Here is a 16965-nt window from a genome sequence, read left to right as displayed (position 1 = left end):
TTAGATCCTGAAGGTACATGCAACTGAAATAATATCAAGAGCCATGTTAGTGGTACATCCGTTTTCAGATTACGTGTCTAAATGACAAGTCAATAATTTACGATGATCTATATCACGCAACAACCTATCGAAAGGACAAAGTTTGTCCCCGGGTGGCGCGATTCCCATACGTATTCCAGTCGGTCAAGGTGAACGGTAGTGAAATTACTGGCGCTTGTCCGAGACATCGCGTACGTAACAGTGGGACATGCGTCAGAACCGGGTTGAATGGGCTACCCAGTCTTCAGCGTTTCCTTCGCCGTTCGATATAATGAACCAATCAATATTTATATCGCTATGGAAAGCAAATACCACCGTCGCGTGAAGATTGATGGCTGAGACATAAGCTGAATGAAATACCAAGTTTGTACGTTTCAACAGTTGGTAATAAAAGGAAATATTTTCTTCAACACTATAGGTACCGCAGACTAATGACAGCAAGTAAACCAAATGTATGAAATTATCATTAGCGCCACATGCAACTCGCTTCCCAGTTATGGTGATGTCAAGCTTTTGCAGACAGAAAGTGAAGCTACTATGCGATGTCGATCAAGCATTCCGACCTGAGTTCCGCGGCATCAGTCAAGTGAGTCAAACGGTGGTTCAGTGTGTTGTTCTGTACATTATATTTATGTGACCAATCAGTGGATGGCCAGAAGTGTACTTGCCGAGGGCGTTGACGTTATCTGCTGCCGGTCGCAATACTGATGCACATTGACCAGTGTGTGTTGTAATGATTTCCAAGAGAGAAGAGGAGACATTCTACAGCATCGGTGGTTCAAGTTCAATTATGTGCTTCGTTGCAGTTTATGGCTATTGAATACCATTAACATGGTTTAAAGTGGGATTTAATTGAAACATCTATTGAAATGTGGGCTTCAACTGCCCCTATAAATTATCAAGCTACATTTAACTGAGCAATAATTCTGATAGGTAAGAACATGCTGTTGGCGCCTCTAAACAGTTTTCCGCGCTAGCAAGAAATGGTTTTAAACCCAACCGAATTAATAGATTCTTTCGGATCATCCTGAATCCTAGCATAGCTTTAGCAGCTCTTTGTGGAATATTCGACGAATATACGACGAGACTTGAGAAAAGCTCGTGTTGAAATAGGGTGACGACCTCTAAAGCTAAATGACCTCTGTGTGCGGACAATAGTGATTTTTTTTTCAAAAACGAAGAGTGATGATAAGGTTTGAATATGATGAACTAATAAGAAGTTGCAAGACTTTTATTGAAATAATCGTGACTGAACAATCCGGAAGCTCCGAATAATGATTGTATGCAGTGAAGATGCACTTGGCAGGAAAAAGATATGTTCACATGAAAATACTACGAGTTCGTGAACTGAATGATTCGCCAAAATTGTGACCTAGCATACATGAAACGATTTGTGTTTTTAAAAAAATAGTTCGCGCCAAAAATATACATTTGAATATTTGGTTGGGTTTCTGTGGTTGTTCCATGGACATCAAACTGCAATTGCTAAATTAAAACGACTAGGATTCTGCGGCAACGTTTTAGAGTGGTTCAAATCTTATTTGACCGGCCGTAAAATGTCTGTTAAAATTGGAAATCATGTATCTCTATTCTTTGACGTTACGTCCGGCGTACCTCAAGGGAGTTACATGGAGCCATATATTTTCCTTTTATACCTTAACGATTTGGATTTATTGATTGAATGCTTCAAGGTGTCTTATGCAGATGATTACAAGTTATTCTACGTAGTTAAAAATCTCTCCGATGCTTTGTTTCTACAATCTCAGACACATTCGTTAATTGGTGTACAACTAACAGGATGCATTTAAATACTTCGAAGCACTCAGTGATTACGTTTGCTCGAAAAAATGACGTCATAAATTTTGATTATAAGATACATGAAACTTAGTTGAGAAGGGAAACAACAGTTAAAGATAGAACCCCTAAATCTTTAAGCTCGATGCCAAGCTTACTTTTAAGGATCACATTGCTTTTATATCATCAAAGGCGTCACGTTTAGGATTGATTTTTAGAGTTACTAAGCATTTCACTAACGGGCAGTGTTTAAAAACGTTGTACTGCTCGCTGACGCTGTCGGAACCGACAGCATGAAATAACAAGTTACTTTACGCTACGAACATGCCGTAGATTCAGGTAATTCGCATTTCTAATGCCAAAAGATCTTGACTCCTACGGTAGCAGACAAAAAGTTAAGTTGCCGGTAAGCTCTAAGCTTGCATATATGATTCTTCCACGCTTTTCTAAACTTTCTCCCTTCAACTCCTTGCTCTTGTTTGAGTACTATGGCTGTTAATATTGAAAAAAATATTTCTCCTTCCAGTCCCTTGCTAATTAAATGCCGTAACAACTGTTGACAAATTGACTCAATAGGTCGTTAACAAAAATGGTAATAAAACTAGTGCACAAGTACATGAAAAATATTTTAGAATCTCGTAAACTATGTCACGACCACGAATAGTGAGTTATAACTAGGAATCATGAACCAGTTTACGAATTCATGACGAATGCTTCATGATTTCGTGAACTATTTCTCGAGCACGAAGCATTCCGATCCGTGACTATTAGATAAGTAATCATGAGCTAGTTGACGATGTTTGAAAGGATTCATGAATAACTTTCCGAGTTTCGTAAACTAGGTCACGAGAAAATATGTTTTGATTTTGTAAACGAATTCACAACCGCGGAAACCATGGACATGATCTGGATGCAAAAAATCATGAATCAGAAACCACGAGTCAATCTTCGGTTTTATGAATAATCTGCATAAAGTTGTGAACTAGTTCACGTACAGAAAGTCGATTTGGTAATGTCATGGCGGAAGCAGTGACTGATGTTCACAAAACAAAAACAATTAACTCCACTAATAAAAGCGTTATGCAGGTGTTGGAGGGAAATTTAACATAATTATAATACACGTTATCTATGTTAAAGGTCCTATTTTCCTAGTGTAAAAACGTGATTGTTCTATGGTACTTTTTCACGATTTTTGGAGTATTTTTTCCGTGTGAGCATGCCTGTCGTACGATCTTTCGCATCTTTTTCGCTTGCACACTAGAGAAGCTCATCATTTTTCAGCACAGCCCATTTTGAGTTTCTTCTGTGGTTTGAAATGACTGTAAATTTTTGGGCGTATGAAAATTAGCATCGGAAGCAGTACTTTTTTTCATCTCTGCTCGTTCAGATCGCTGCTTCACTCAAAAATCAATCCTACAAAAAGATTGTTCAGGATGTGGTTAACAACTTTGCCGAAAACTGTAACTTGCCAGAATTTTTTATAAAACGCTATTACGATTTTCAAAGAGAAGAGTCCAGTTATTTGCTGAAATTTATTGTTTCTGCCAACATTGCGAATGCACCACCAACAACATTTCAATCCTAAATATTTCCAAAATATCGCAGAGACTTGGTGCCTTCTAATGAATGTTTCAGAACGATTTCCTGCTTGCTCATCTCTTTTGCATACGATGGCGCCTTTCTTTAATGTACTTCTTGCTAGAAACTGCATTTGCCACTCGTCAGCGAATCACAAAATGCACCATTCGAAATGATTCATACGCTACTAAATCGGTGGTCGTTCTTTTATTGATAAAAATTAAAAAAAATAATTATCGGAGTAGACATTGAATAAGGGGTAATAAATTGAACTTCACTCTTGAAATATTGCCAAAAAATCATTTGTTCCGGTTTTTTCACCACGTTGTAAACACTCTAAAAGCCTTCAAAAAGTTGATGCCTCTATAAAAGATTTAATTTTAGCACCGGGCAACTACATGCTGCAAATAAATGAGTTTGACCGCACACATAACTGAACCAACAGTTCTTTCCCCGTTCAAATTCGCACAGTTTCCCTAAGGTTCGTCAATAACAAACTTGCATAATCATACAACTGACGCACTTTTTCCTAATCATTTGTTCTATCCTTGATGGTGTTGGTTAGTTCTTTGGAGGTACTAGATGCAGCTTTAGCAGTTGCATGAATAGCATCTACGAATTTGGCATTTTTTGGTTTAGATAATACTATTGCTGACTACGTGAATGATTTTTTCGTAAATCAGTTTGCTTGATTTGTTTCTGTAGATGGCATTCCGTAATGGCTCATATAATCTTGTCTTTGATATGTCCAAAGCATAATATGTGTAACCTTAATTCGTTGTGTTTTTTAACATACAGTCGGATAGTAAGGAATTGACTAGTCAACAGTACTCTCACCTCAAATCATCGGTAGTTCTGCTTGGGTAGCATGTATCTTCCGTAAGGGTCTCCATTTCTTCGTACTGTGGCATGAGTTGTTATTGGTCATATCGTAAACACGCTTAGCTTAGCTTAGATGGACTGCCCGTAGTTGCACTTCGTGATTGACCGAGTGAGTGAAAATGCACCATAAAAAAATATGCTTGGGAGAAGCAAATCATTCTCACTGTGCATATTTCACTGATTCAACATTTTCATATGATGATCAACCACGACCCCGGCCACGTCCAATGGTATTCTACCGCGGAAGGAAAAGAATGTTAGTTCGACACTCGCTGTTACTGGACACCAAGACTACATCTGTATCTGCAAGAATTGTGAAGGAGAGGGAAAAGATCAGAAGATGTCTTGTTAAATAATATGATCTTAGCTATGTGCATGAAAGTCGAGTGCGATCAATTTCTGCAATTTTTTATTGAGCAACTTGAACGCCGGATTCATTTGGACTTCAACGATCTTTTACAGATTTTTGAGGTAATAATTTTTAGTTTTCGTTTAAGTTTGTGCGACCGCCCATACAAACAAAAGGAAGAGTACAATATAATCGCGAAAAATTTAACCAAAGGTTGTAAACAAAATAAAGCTACAACAGGAAACTATCGAATTTAAAAAAATATAAGCGGTCCCAAAATAAGTTACAATAAAATTCATTAGCAGCACACGCGCGCATCTTTTATTCCACTTTCTGTCAGCGTACGTCAGCATCGGATCGTCACTAATGCCGCTTCCGTTCGACACGAAACTGAGTCAGGATCCAACTCCAACCGCTGACAAAATATATGAACTGACAGCGGCTGGTGCCAAAACCCGACCTAGCCCCGGTTTAAAGTAAAACGGCATAAGGCGGCTCCTACCCCAGTTGGCACTTCGGGGAGGTAAGGGATAGGAGTTTTGTATCAGAGGTGAATGACGGCATAGTGTGGCCTCATGTTGCACAATAATACAGCTTTGCCAACCGATTGGCCATATCATAAATACGCGGCGAAAAAATTGTTTATTTGTCCTCAATATTTCGCTGTCTCTATACGCGGGGATGTGGATTCTAATGTCGTCAACCACGTGTTGTGGTTGATTACACAAAATAAATCTTTTTGAATGGACCAATTTATTTCACGATATCAATACTATGTGGCTAATATGATGGACCTGGATGAAGACTATCGTAACAAGTTCAAACAAAATACTCTGTCACTGACGAAGTATCAAAGCCCCGGTCGAGATGCCCACCAAAACAGAAATTGCTTCCTATGGCGAGCGAGGTGATTGGGGTTCGCAGTACCGACCCATTTTGGCGAAAACCGATACTAAAATATTTTTTCAAATAATTCGAGAAGCGCTTCAAAGTGAAATTGATTGCCCAAACTTATGTCTCATTGCCGCAGGAGGTATTTTTCGAATGCGGCACCTTTTTTTATTTCGGAAGTAGGCCATTTTGAATTCAATAATTGGTGCACCACTTACCACTTTCGTCGACTTCAACAGATGGTAAATCTAAGAAAAATACGTGTACGTTGGTCACATTTCCTTTCGGCATTTTCGCTTTGCTGTAAATAGACTTTTATGCATACCAAGGTTTCTAATTTCCTGTAAACTATGGAGTTTTGCTGAATTTTTCGATCACCAAAAATTACGAGTCGCTCATATGAAGCAGTTCACCAATTCTAAAATTGTAAGCTACTAAATCGCTGTTTTCTATTGAAAACTGAGTCTACATATTTTTCGTAAAATTTGTGTGGTACCGGTAATACTGGTACTGGTTTTTGTTCAGTAACGGTATTACGGTACCAATAATGGGTCGGTATTCCCGGGATTTTCGGTACAGGTATTACCGGTACCACAACCCTAGAGGTGATATTGTCACGTAAACTTGAAAACTTTACGTGTCAACGGGAACAAGGGAAACACATTTAACTTATTCTGACGGAACGGTGACGTTGAACGTTGATTTGCCGGATAGAGAACGTATTAAGGACGATTCAGACGATACATCAGCTTCCGAGAACGTCAATGGAACGCCACCGTTCCGTCAGGATAAGTTAGATGCGTTTCTCTTGTTCTCGTTCACACGTGCCGTAAGTTGAAGCGTTCCGTGCCGTTGATGTTATTTGAGAATGCCTCCATTTAACTGCATGTCACTAATCTTGACGTTCCGTGCCGGTGATGGAAGCCTAATGTATCGTGTAAATAGTACTTTATTGCGCACATGAGAAATGCATTCAACTTATCCTGACGGAATCATAGCCCGAAGTTGACGATCTATACCGTTGATGTACCATGTGAATCTAACCACTTATATCAGTTGATGTTGCAAACTAATCAAGAAGGCCATGTACAGTTACAAATCAGTTCCGAAGATGTCAACCGAAAAAAGATAAATGCAGCTAATAAAAAAAATCTTGAGGTATTTCTATGCCGTCCGTAGTGGTTTCTTGGCTTCTAAATCAAATAAAATTGCTTTCAGTGTTGCGGTCTTATAGAGAAATTGAGGCCAGATTTCAACTTTCGTTGCTGCGCTCTTTCAAATTGATCGACCAGGAATAACAACAGAATAATAAAGTACATATCGATCTTCGATCGCAACAGTATTTGGGATAGTGAATAATTAAGGTAAGCTGCATAAAATTGTTTTAATAATTTTTCAATTTGTGTTGGCAAATTTCTTTTCAAGATGAATTTCGAATTGCCTAGTCATTTGGATGTGTATTTTTCCATATGCTTTGACGGGCCCATATATTTTGACTCATATAATATTGAACAGATAACTTTTTGTTATAGCTAATTTAAGAGCATTAAAACATTGAAAAATAATGTATTAGACAATACTTTCATACTACATAATAAATAATACATTTAAAATAGCTCTTCCTAACGCGCCGGCACTCGCGTGAATGACAACCCGAATGAGCAGCCGCTGGTGCTGAAAGAACATTTCTCTAGAGTTTCGAAAGGTGTTGCACAAAATACAACGGCGCGAGTGCCGGAGGACTAATAACGAAATCAGAATTACTCTCTTTGACATCATGTTGGCACAACTTTACTAGGTTTCTACTTCTACGTTCATTAAAATAAATTAGTCTTTCGTATTTTAAAAAGGTACGTAAATTCCAGAACCGAGATGTTTTACTACATGTTAAAATTATCAGAGGAAAACAAAGCTTTCAATTCGTTGGGGTTAAACACTAAACGTCATTGAAGAATGGGATGAATATTGAAGGCCCACAGTTATTACCTCAAATCACTCGTCAAATGCAGGTTAAGCCGCATCACTCCTTTATAAAATTCATCCACATAGAGGGGTTTGGTATATTTTTTTCTGACAGGGTAATGATGGTGAGCAATTTTCAAAAAGGGGTACATTATGGGGATCAATATTCGGAAAGGTATACGTGGAACAAAAAGGTTGAAAGCCAATGATTTAAACGATTCAGTGGAATAAACGAGGCGCAGGGCCGCTCAAACTTGTCTAGTAATGTCAAATGATTAACGCACATTTTAGACTTACCATGTGGAAACTGTATTTAGTTTAGAAATAGTATACTTCATACTTTGTTTATCAATTTATTAGAGTGCTATGAGTCCACGCATAGCTGATACCGAGAGCTTTCTCGTTATTTATTTACAGCTAGAACTCACATTTCAAGGTTAAGAACGCCACAGAGCTCGATTTTTAATTGTAAACTAGCCGAATTGAATACACTCGATAATTATTTCGCGACTATATTATAGATGTACATAATCAATAGCATTTACATTTTTGTACAATTTTGCTCTGGTGTAGTGTATATATACTGATGTATATATAAGATATACTGATTACACCCAAGTTTGAATGAGTGTAGAACCAACTTCACCGTGTTAGTATGTAGTGCAATGTCAAAAGAGAAAATGCCATAGGTGTACTAGAAATTACTTTTCCTTTTTTCTTTAATAATTAATATCAGTGATAAGGTGATGAGAAAACATTCAACAAACATAAATGCATATACTACCCATAAATAAATATGTCTTAAGATAATAAATGGGAATGCATACATGTTTGTGTTATTTTAGTCAAGAGCACAATTTCAATATAGCATTTTTGTTAAGATTACAATCATTAACACATGCGCTTGAAAGAATGTTACGATACACAGTTAACATACGATTACGATTTCATTTTTGACCTTGGCCACAATTCAGAAGATTAGGTTTGCCCTGATATGGGAGGTCAGGAAAGTATAAATTTTTCACCTAGGCTTACATTTGATTCTACAGAGGTTCATTGCCTTCCCTCTAAAGCGGGTACTACACTGCGTCAAATATTTGACAAAGAAAAAAACTTGGTGAACACTTCCCGAATGTCTATCGAGTTTCTGTAGAGATAGGACAACGTTTGACACAATATCGCAAATAAATGATTTACGAAGAAATTTGGTTCACTAGTTTTCTCGTAATTCACTACGCTGCCAATAAAAGCATAAGAGTCCCATATTGAAAAACCGCAAGCCGAGAAAAACGGCATTCCAATAAAAAAACATAATTTTTCAATAAAAGCTAGTATTAAAGAAAATAAGATAAAAATATTCAAGTTCAGTAATCAAAATACATGGAAACAAGAAGAGATAAGTGTATCATGTCAAAGAACAAATTGTGCAGGTCTTTTAGCCGAACAATCAACAATTCAATAGGAAATTTTCTCACCTTGCCAATGGATTTAAAGTACAAAGTATATTTTTGGAATTAGGTGTATTCAAAGACTAACTAGTTATTAGCAGAAAAAGATCAGTAACTCTGTACCGGTCGAGATTTGATGGTACGTATAGAACGATCTTTTCCCCAAATATGATTCTCTATCACCCCTCGAGAGATTCTTAACTATGAACCAAACACCCTGTATAACCTATACTAGGTCACATGAAAAGTACAAAATCACTGTAGCACCGTAGTAGCGTCTCACCTATTTTTGTTAATGAAAGGGAAAATTCGAAACCCTGGATATGAATTTGTATTGTGATTATGGTGATCATTATTTTACTTTTTCCTTGTGATATCGAGCGTAGAGAAACAATAATAAACAACAGTTTTTCTGTAACAGCAAGAGATATTCGCACAAATATGACCATATCATATATTCGAAATTGTTTTACCTGTAAAGTTCTTAGTGACGACATCAACAATGAAACTATTAGACTATAGCTTGAACATTTGCATGGGATGCCAGTATTTTCTTCCTGAAATAAGAGCTGGAAGTTTTCCGGCTTTTGTGTCCGCTTTACTATGAATTTAGTAACTATAATCATAACATGAAATTTAAGCGTCCTATGAATTTCCAATTTATTTCATATAATAACAACATTGTAGAACTGTATATTCTCCTTCCAAAAATTTGAGATTTTAACCATCTGAGTCAAAGTTTTCGGGTAGATGAAATGCAGTTCGACTTCCGACAGAAGGAGGCAAAACATTCTTCTTTTCTCTCTAAGGACCGATTTCTTCGCCCACGCTTAACTTTTAAACCGGCTACTTAAGACGCTAGTATGTATTGCGAGGTTTATTTCTGGACGCTCAATTGATTCTTGGGAAATTCGTGTGGCCCTTTTCCTCGAAATCATAACACCATGAATCATATTTTATGATAAAAATTGTAAGCGAAGTATCAACATTTTGTTTTCTTTTACAGATTCAATGAATTGTCACCGGATGGGAAAAAAATCTTAGCTATACTGCTGTTGAGAACTCTTTTGCTCACAAAATGGCTAATAATGCTGAAGATGCGTAAGTAGATCTAATTAACTCGTTCCCCGCTAGAGACAAACGAAAAAGCATGGCTTTTTTCTCAGCATTTTCATGATTACGATATGATAGTTAATGTATTATACACCAAAAAATTGCTTAATCTATGCTCAGTTCATTGAGGGGTTACATACCTTTTCATTTTTCAAAAAATCGTATTTTTTGTATTAATTTATCTGAAAGTATAACTCATTGAGAATATTTTTTTTTAAATTTTCATGGAGATTCGAGAAATAGATCGAAATATACAGCGCTTCCAAACGCGATTTGTCCACCAAGAGCAGTGGTAATTTTAAATTTTAAACTCGATTATCTCGAATTTCGTTTTCCAAAAATGGGTTTGCCGTGGTCTTGGTTGCTAAAAAACCACTCAACCGATTTTCTTCAATTTTTTTTTCAATTAATCGTAATTAATTTTTATCGTACCTTAACGATTTTTTTGTGCACATTTTTTTGTTTTGTGGATGAGAATTTTATAATAAAAATTTTAGAGCTTTGAACAGCGATTTTTTGGGAAAAACGTTCCCGAATGCAAAAAATAATTATTATTTTTTCAACTAATCGTTAAGGTATGAGGAATACTCATATACTAATGAAATTTTTTGAGTTTTGGGTTTAAGTTGATCTATTGGTCTGCAATCGTGATTACCGTAAACCTTTTTAATAAAAAATGGTTTCGGAGAAAAAAAGCCATTACTCCGCCAATTTTCAATACATTTTTATAAACTTATGATTATTTGTTTCACTAAAAATGTGCTACCAAAATACTATAAGTTGAATGTATTGAAATCATTGCTTTATGCCTTTATGTAAATTCTCTTGACATTTTTTCACAAAAAGGTATGTAACCCCTTAAGTGCAAGAACCAGCTCGAATATTTTTGATATATGGCACATGTTTTTGCCTTTCTCATATAGAAAGGTTATGCAATCACTCTGAAAAACGTCAACCTAATCCCGGCCCGGAGGGCCGGGTGTCATATCCCATTCGACTCAGTTCGTCGAGATCGGAAAAAGTCTGTATGTGTGTGTGTATGTATGTATGTGTGTGTGTATGTGTGTGTGTGTGTATGTATGTGCGTATGTGTCAAATAATGTCACTCATTTTTCTCAGAGATGGCTGGACCGATTTGCCCAAACTTAGTCTCAAATGAAAGGTGCAACCTTCCCATCGGCTGCTATTGAATTTTGGATCGATCGGAATTCTGGTTCCGGAATTACGGGTTTCAGAGTACGGCCACACAGAAATTTCTCATATAAACTATAGGAAAAATTAAAAATAGAATTTTTATTTTTGATGCTAAATGTGTTCAAGGTGCATGAAACGTCGAGATTTGATGCAAACTCGAAAAAAAAATTTGACTACGATTCACTTTTTTGGATTTTGGCACATTTTTGCCTTTCTCATGTAGAAAGGTTATGCAATCACTCTGAAAAACGTCAACCTAAAACCTAAATTTTTTTTTCAACTCGCATAAGGTTTCTGGATTTTAACAGGGGCGTAGTTGATGGTTTACGGAGAGGGGTTACACCCCCCCCCTCTACTGTTCGCGCCCCTCCTTTAAAAATCTCCTTAAATCACCCCTCAGACCACCACCCCATCCAGCCCTCATACCCCTCCCTTTCAACCCCGTCATCTTTAAACCACCACTGTATCACAAAGCATAATAATTTAAGCTGGGGAGTCGTTCGTTCATGGGACTTTCGCCCTCTTCACATACCCAGCCCCGCATAACAAAATGAGTTAGCAAGCAGATAACATTGATCTAATGCTGATTAGGCTAATGGAGTATGATATTTTTTTGTTTCAAGTGTTTCACCGTCGACACGTAGCTCATCAAGTTCGTGGCTGGCATGCCATTGTGTATAAGTGCAAAGTGTACTAAGAATGTAATGGACATTTCCACAATTATGTTGAACATAAAAAGCCTCCGTGCCATAGTTTAGAGAAATGAGAAAGGCACAATTGCACCGCTAGGTGGATTAAAACAGGTTTTTTATATGGCACATGTCACGTCTGGTGATGCCACATGGCATCACGCGCAGGGAATGGATTACGTGCGAATACATCGAGGATTACCTTTAATTTTTATTTTTTTACAGAGAGGCTCCTAAAGTAGGCTGTTGCCGGCGGATATGCAAGTTTCTCGGTGTATATTGGCGCTCGATGGTAGTGATTGTGGCTCCTATCGCTGCGGCGGGAATTTACGCGATTGATACTACGCCCGCCTATCGGTGTATCTACGTGGTATTGATTATGGCGATGTACTGGGTGACGGAAGCTTTGCCACTAGCAATAACATCGATGATTCCAGTTGTCCTTTTTCCGGTTCTCGGAATACTGGATACTGATAGAACAACTATGATGTATATGAAGGAAACCATGCTGATGTTTATCGGTGGTATCATCATTGCCCTCGCGATCGAATTCTGCAATTTGCATAAGCGTGTGGCACTGAAAGTGATCTCAATCGTAGGATGCAGTCACAGGAAATTGAACTTTGGGTTACTTTCTGTTACGATGTTCATCTCGATGTGGATCTCAAACACGGCTGCCGTAGCCATGATGTGTCCGATTATGCAAGCTGTGCTGGAAGAGCTGGAAGAGGTATGATATATTACCTATCAAAAAAAGATCTTACCAACTGAACAAAACAAGATGATCAACCAATACTAAAAAAAACCATTTTGACAGCAAGGGATTTGCGAAATGTATATTAAACCAAAGAATGAGGAGGAAGGAATGCTCAGTAAAGACAAAAAAGAATCAGATGAGTAAGCATTCCAGGGTGTTTTTACAAAAATCCTCCATTTATTCTGTCTCTCGTAGACTTCCGAAACCATCCAAGATAACCATCTGTTACTTCATCGGAGCGGCTTATGCGTCAACTATAGGGGGATGTGGTACCATTATTGGATCCGGAACCAACCTGACATTCAAAGGTATCTATGAAAGTCGTTTCCCAGAGGCTCCTGGAATCGATTTTCCTAGATATATGATCTACAACTTGCCTGGTATGCTGCTCAGCACCTATCTCACTTGGGCTTATCTACAGTGGCTCTACATGGGAATGTTCCGGTATGTTCAACTTAATTGCTTTTAAAAAGGTTTAGTTACAGATTATTTAAGATAACTCGGTTTCCAGACCGAACAGTGCTGAAGCTAAAGCTGCCTCAACCGGGCAGGAGGGTGAAGCTGTGGCTCGTCGTGTGATTGAGACCCGCTACAGTGAACTAGGTCCAATGTCATCACATGAAAAGAGCGTGTCAATCCTGTTTCTCATTGCTATAGGATTGTTCTTCTTTCGTGAGCCTGGTTTCATGACCGGATGGGCCGATTTACTACCAGACGCGTAAGTTTAACTTTCTACCACTTCGAAATATATATCTCATGTTCTACTTGTAAACCGTTTGGGCTGACAGGTTTCCTATGTTCGTTACTTCAAGTATCATTTCGATTTTAGTTGCATATCCCGAGAATGCTTTCAATAGTACATTGGGAGGCTCCCATTACTTTACTTACTTTACATTACTTCTCTTTTTGCTCTCAAAGTACTTAGGTCCTAAGTATTGAAAATTTTCCAAGGTGTTGTCTCACTCGTGTGATTATGAAATTTACAGGAAAATTAGGGACGCCACTCCAGCCATTCTTATTGTCATACTGCTGTTCATATTCCCTGCTAACTGGAGCTGCTTAGATTTCTTCAAAAGGAACCCAGGTAAGTTTTTTTTATAACAGTTGATCATTATCGTTCAAAACTGTTATTTTACTTACAAACATTGAAAACATTGCTTTTGTGTCAGTTATCACAGTATTAGTATAAGTGCCACACAGGCCCCTTTCGTGAAAAAATTCTCAAAAGAAGTTGGGGAGGAGGTGATGTTCATGACCGTCTGTACGCATGCACATACTGGGCCAGGGTTCTAAGGGATATGTTAAAAATATAGTTGCTCAATTGTGTATAACACTTTTGCGTGTGGGTAACAATGGACTGGAAGCAGTTAGGAATCACGCATTGTACCATATCCCATGTGAACAAGACGTTTCAAGAGCATCAGACAAGCATACGCAGTCGTGGTAGCGGTAGGAAACTACGCACTGTATTCCCAGGATGGTATTGATCTAACTCAAACGTCAATCCAATATTTCTGTTCAAGTTTCAATTTATTTTGAGCGAGAAAAATTAAACGTTTTGTACGACCCAGGGCCGGCGGAAAGCGTGGGTAGTATGGGTAGTACTACCCACTCGAAAATAATCGAGTGGGTAATTACCCACTCGAAATTTTGAACCATTTCAAAAAAATTAGATGTGCAACGCATATATTTGAAAACATCGACGTACCACAATTCCATTTGCATAAAAGAACGTGATTTAATGTGAATGTAATGTAAGCGTGTGCATTGCGAAAAGGGGAAAAAAATCCTTACTAATGGACCCCTCACCCTATGCTTTCTACCCACTCGGGCGTAAAGTGTTTCGCCGCCCCTTGTACGACCCGTATATAAAGTTCGAAAGATACCGGTCAGGAGCAGTAACTAGAGCAGGGTGTTGCATAAGGAAGCTTGTTTGATTGGCAACCGATCCGCAGATGTGGCAAATACTCAGTTATTCATCACATCAGGGATCGTCAACGGAAAAATCTATAATGTTCTCTTCGAAAAATTCCAAAAAACTTTGAAAATCCCCTTGTGAAAGAGTTATTGAAAATGTGTACTTAAATCTATTCTATCTTACATTAAATCTGATTGAACAAATCAAGGCGAATTTGTGTGGATATTTGAAGAACCTCGGACAACTTGATAGAATTAGTTGTACCTTTTATGTTAATAGATTCGAATGATTTCGATGTTTCTTTATGTGAGCATTTTTAAACGAACTTTACATAATCATTAAGATATTGGACATTTGTACTATCCTATTGTGAAATGCTGATTATCGTTCTATGCTATATCTTTGCGCGTGAAGGGCACAAAACCTATAACTAAATTAGTTATGGAAATTACGTTTCAACTTCGTCTCATCAGAATTCGACACTAACGATTGGCGCTAGTTCCAAAAAACTGAAACACAATTTGTGTTCCTGATCAATCCACCATTCAAGCTTGATGTCCAAGTTAAAAATAATCGTAGCTCTTTTTGACGTCTGAAAATGAACCTGATGCGACTCGTGGTGAATAGAATAAATATTCATTCAAAAATCCATGTTATTCATTCAGTTGAATATCGTGCAATAATATTCATTTCACTAATTATCTAGGCAAATGTTTTCAATTGCCGATAAAGTATATAAAATAACAATTATCATCGCTTACATTGTGCCAGGGCCAGCTTTGATGCATTTGATTCGTTGTTGCACGTTCGTTTCGTGTAATAATCGCAGACGAATGAAAATCTGCATGGATGAATGGGCGGTTTGTTCGTTTGTCGTATTCAGCTGCGTCACTGAATATGGAAAATGAATGCGGCTGAATATTATCAATTTTCATTTAATAAATTTGAATATTTGTAACTCTGATTATAAGTACAGTGGAGACCCGATTTTATCTACCTCCGATGTTATCAATTTTTTGACCCGATTTTATCAACTTCATATGAAAATTGATAGTTGGTAGTTTGATGGGCTCTAGCAGACGAGCCAAGTTGAATTCAAGTAAACCCTTTCTTGGGCATATATTTCTTATCTTGGATATCAATTTTTTTTAATTTTGCGCTGTCAGACCCCGTTAAAGGGAACTTAAAGTAAATAAGTACTACTTTTCAAATATTCCTCACATGGACAGTTACAATCTTGAGGTACATTTCCACCATCAGAAATTGTAATTACACTTAGTGAACAAGGCAGTTGTTAATTTTTGTTGCCATATTTTCACATGTTATATTATCCCCCCAGGACGACTCCCGGCTGTAGTCACCCCTTCACTCATCACCTGGAAGTTCATCCACCAGAAGGTGCCCTGGCATCTTGTTTTCCTGCTGGGTGGTGGTTTTGCAGTAGCTGAAGGAGGTCGTGTCTCAGGAATGTGTACCCTGCTGGGGAATGCACTGGTCGGGTTGAAATCGCTGCCACCTTTGCTGCTTCTCTTTGTAATCTGCTTTGCCGCCAGCATAATTACTGAACTCACCTCCAACGTGGCCATCTGTAATATCATATTACCTGTACTAGCAGAAATGGTGAACTTACTCAGTCTCGGAATGCTACGAATAATTTATCTGCAACTCTACTTTTCCGCAGGCCGTCGCTATCGAGATCCACCCACTGTATTTGATGTTACCGGCGTCGTTATGTTGCAGCTACGCTTTCCACATGCCAGTGGGAACTCCACCGAACGCCATCGTGGCCGGAGTGGCAAACATTTCTATCAAGGATATGGCTATTGCAGGCATTGGGCCCACGATCTTCACGCTTATTGTGGTGTGCACCACTTTTCCGACCTGGGGAGCTATCGTGTACCCGGAGATAAATACCTTTCCAGATTGGATACTTCAGTCGAACTCGACTGAAAACTAAACTTTGGGGATACTTATTTCTAGGTCTTAGCCGCGACTTAGCCATTCAGTAGGAATCAAAATTTGTGCCAAAATAGACTGATTGTGTATGCGGGATTTTTCTGAATATGTTTATGAATATTTTTTTTTGTTTTTATCAAAACAATTTCATACCTGTTAATACGATCTCGTTAGAATTAGCACTGATTTCGTTATTTGTTGATATATAACAATGGCATTTCTTTTTAATAATGTTGTAGAACATGGATGTAATAGTATATTTAAAAATAATGAAATTGTTTTGAACGCTAGATATCACATTCCACACCACATTCTGGAGACATTTTTATGTTCTGATTAAATTAATAATTGTGCATATATTTAATTTGGTCAAAAATATATTCTAACTTTGTCTT

At 37.8% G+C, this 16965-nt stretch overlaps 1 protein-coding gene across 1 annotated transcript; it reads left to right on the top strand.

Moving 5' to 3' along the window:
* Nucleotides 1-622: 622 nt before the first annotated feature.
* On the top strand, nucleotides 623-16780 carry LOC131690309 (protein I'm not dead yet-like). Its single transcript, XM_058975979.1, has 11 exons — nucleotides 623-812; nucleotides 6479-6691; nucleotides 6752-6897; nucleotides 9950-10044; nucleotides 12165-12669; nucleotides 12757-12836; nucleotides 12892-13140; nucleotides 13208-13414; nucleotides 13683-13780; nucleotides 15954-16234; nucleotides 16296-16780. The coding sequence occupies exons 4-11, from the start codon at nucleotides 10022-10024 to the stop codon at nucleotides 16569-16571; spliced, it is 1719 nt and encodes a 572-aa protein (XP_058831962.1). The 5' UTR covers nucleotides 623-812; nucleotides 6479-6691; nucleotides 6752-6897; nucleotides 9950-10021; the 3' UTR covers nucleotides 16572-16780.
* The last annotated feature ends 185 nt before the right edge of the window (nucleotides 16781-16965 follow it).

Source organism: Topomyia yanbarensis, chromosome 3, assembly GCF_030247195.1.
Source record: "Topomyia yanbarensis strain Yona2022 chromosome 3, ASM3024719v1, whole genome shotgun sequence".
In the NCBI taxonomy this organism is placed as follows: domain Eukaryota; kingdom Metazoa; phylum Arthropoda; class Insecta; order Diptera; family Culicidae; genus Topomyia; species Topomyia yanbarensis.
This window is presented reverse-complemented; position numbering and strand designations above follow the sequence as displayed.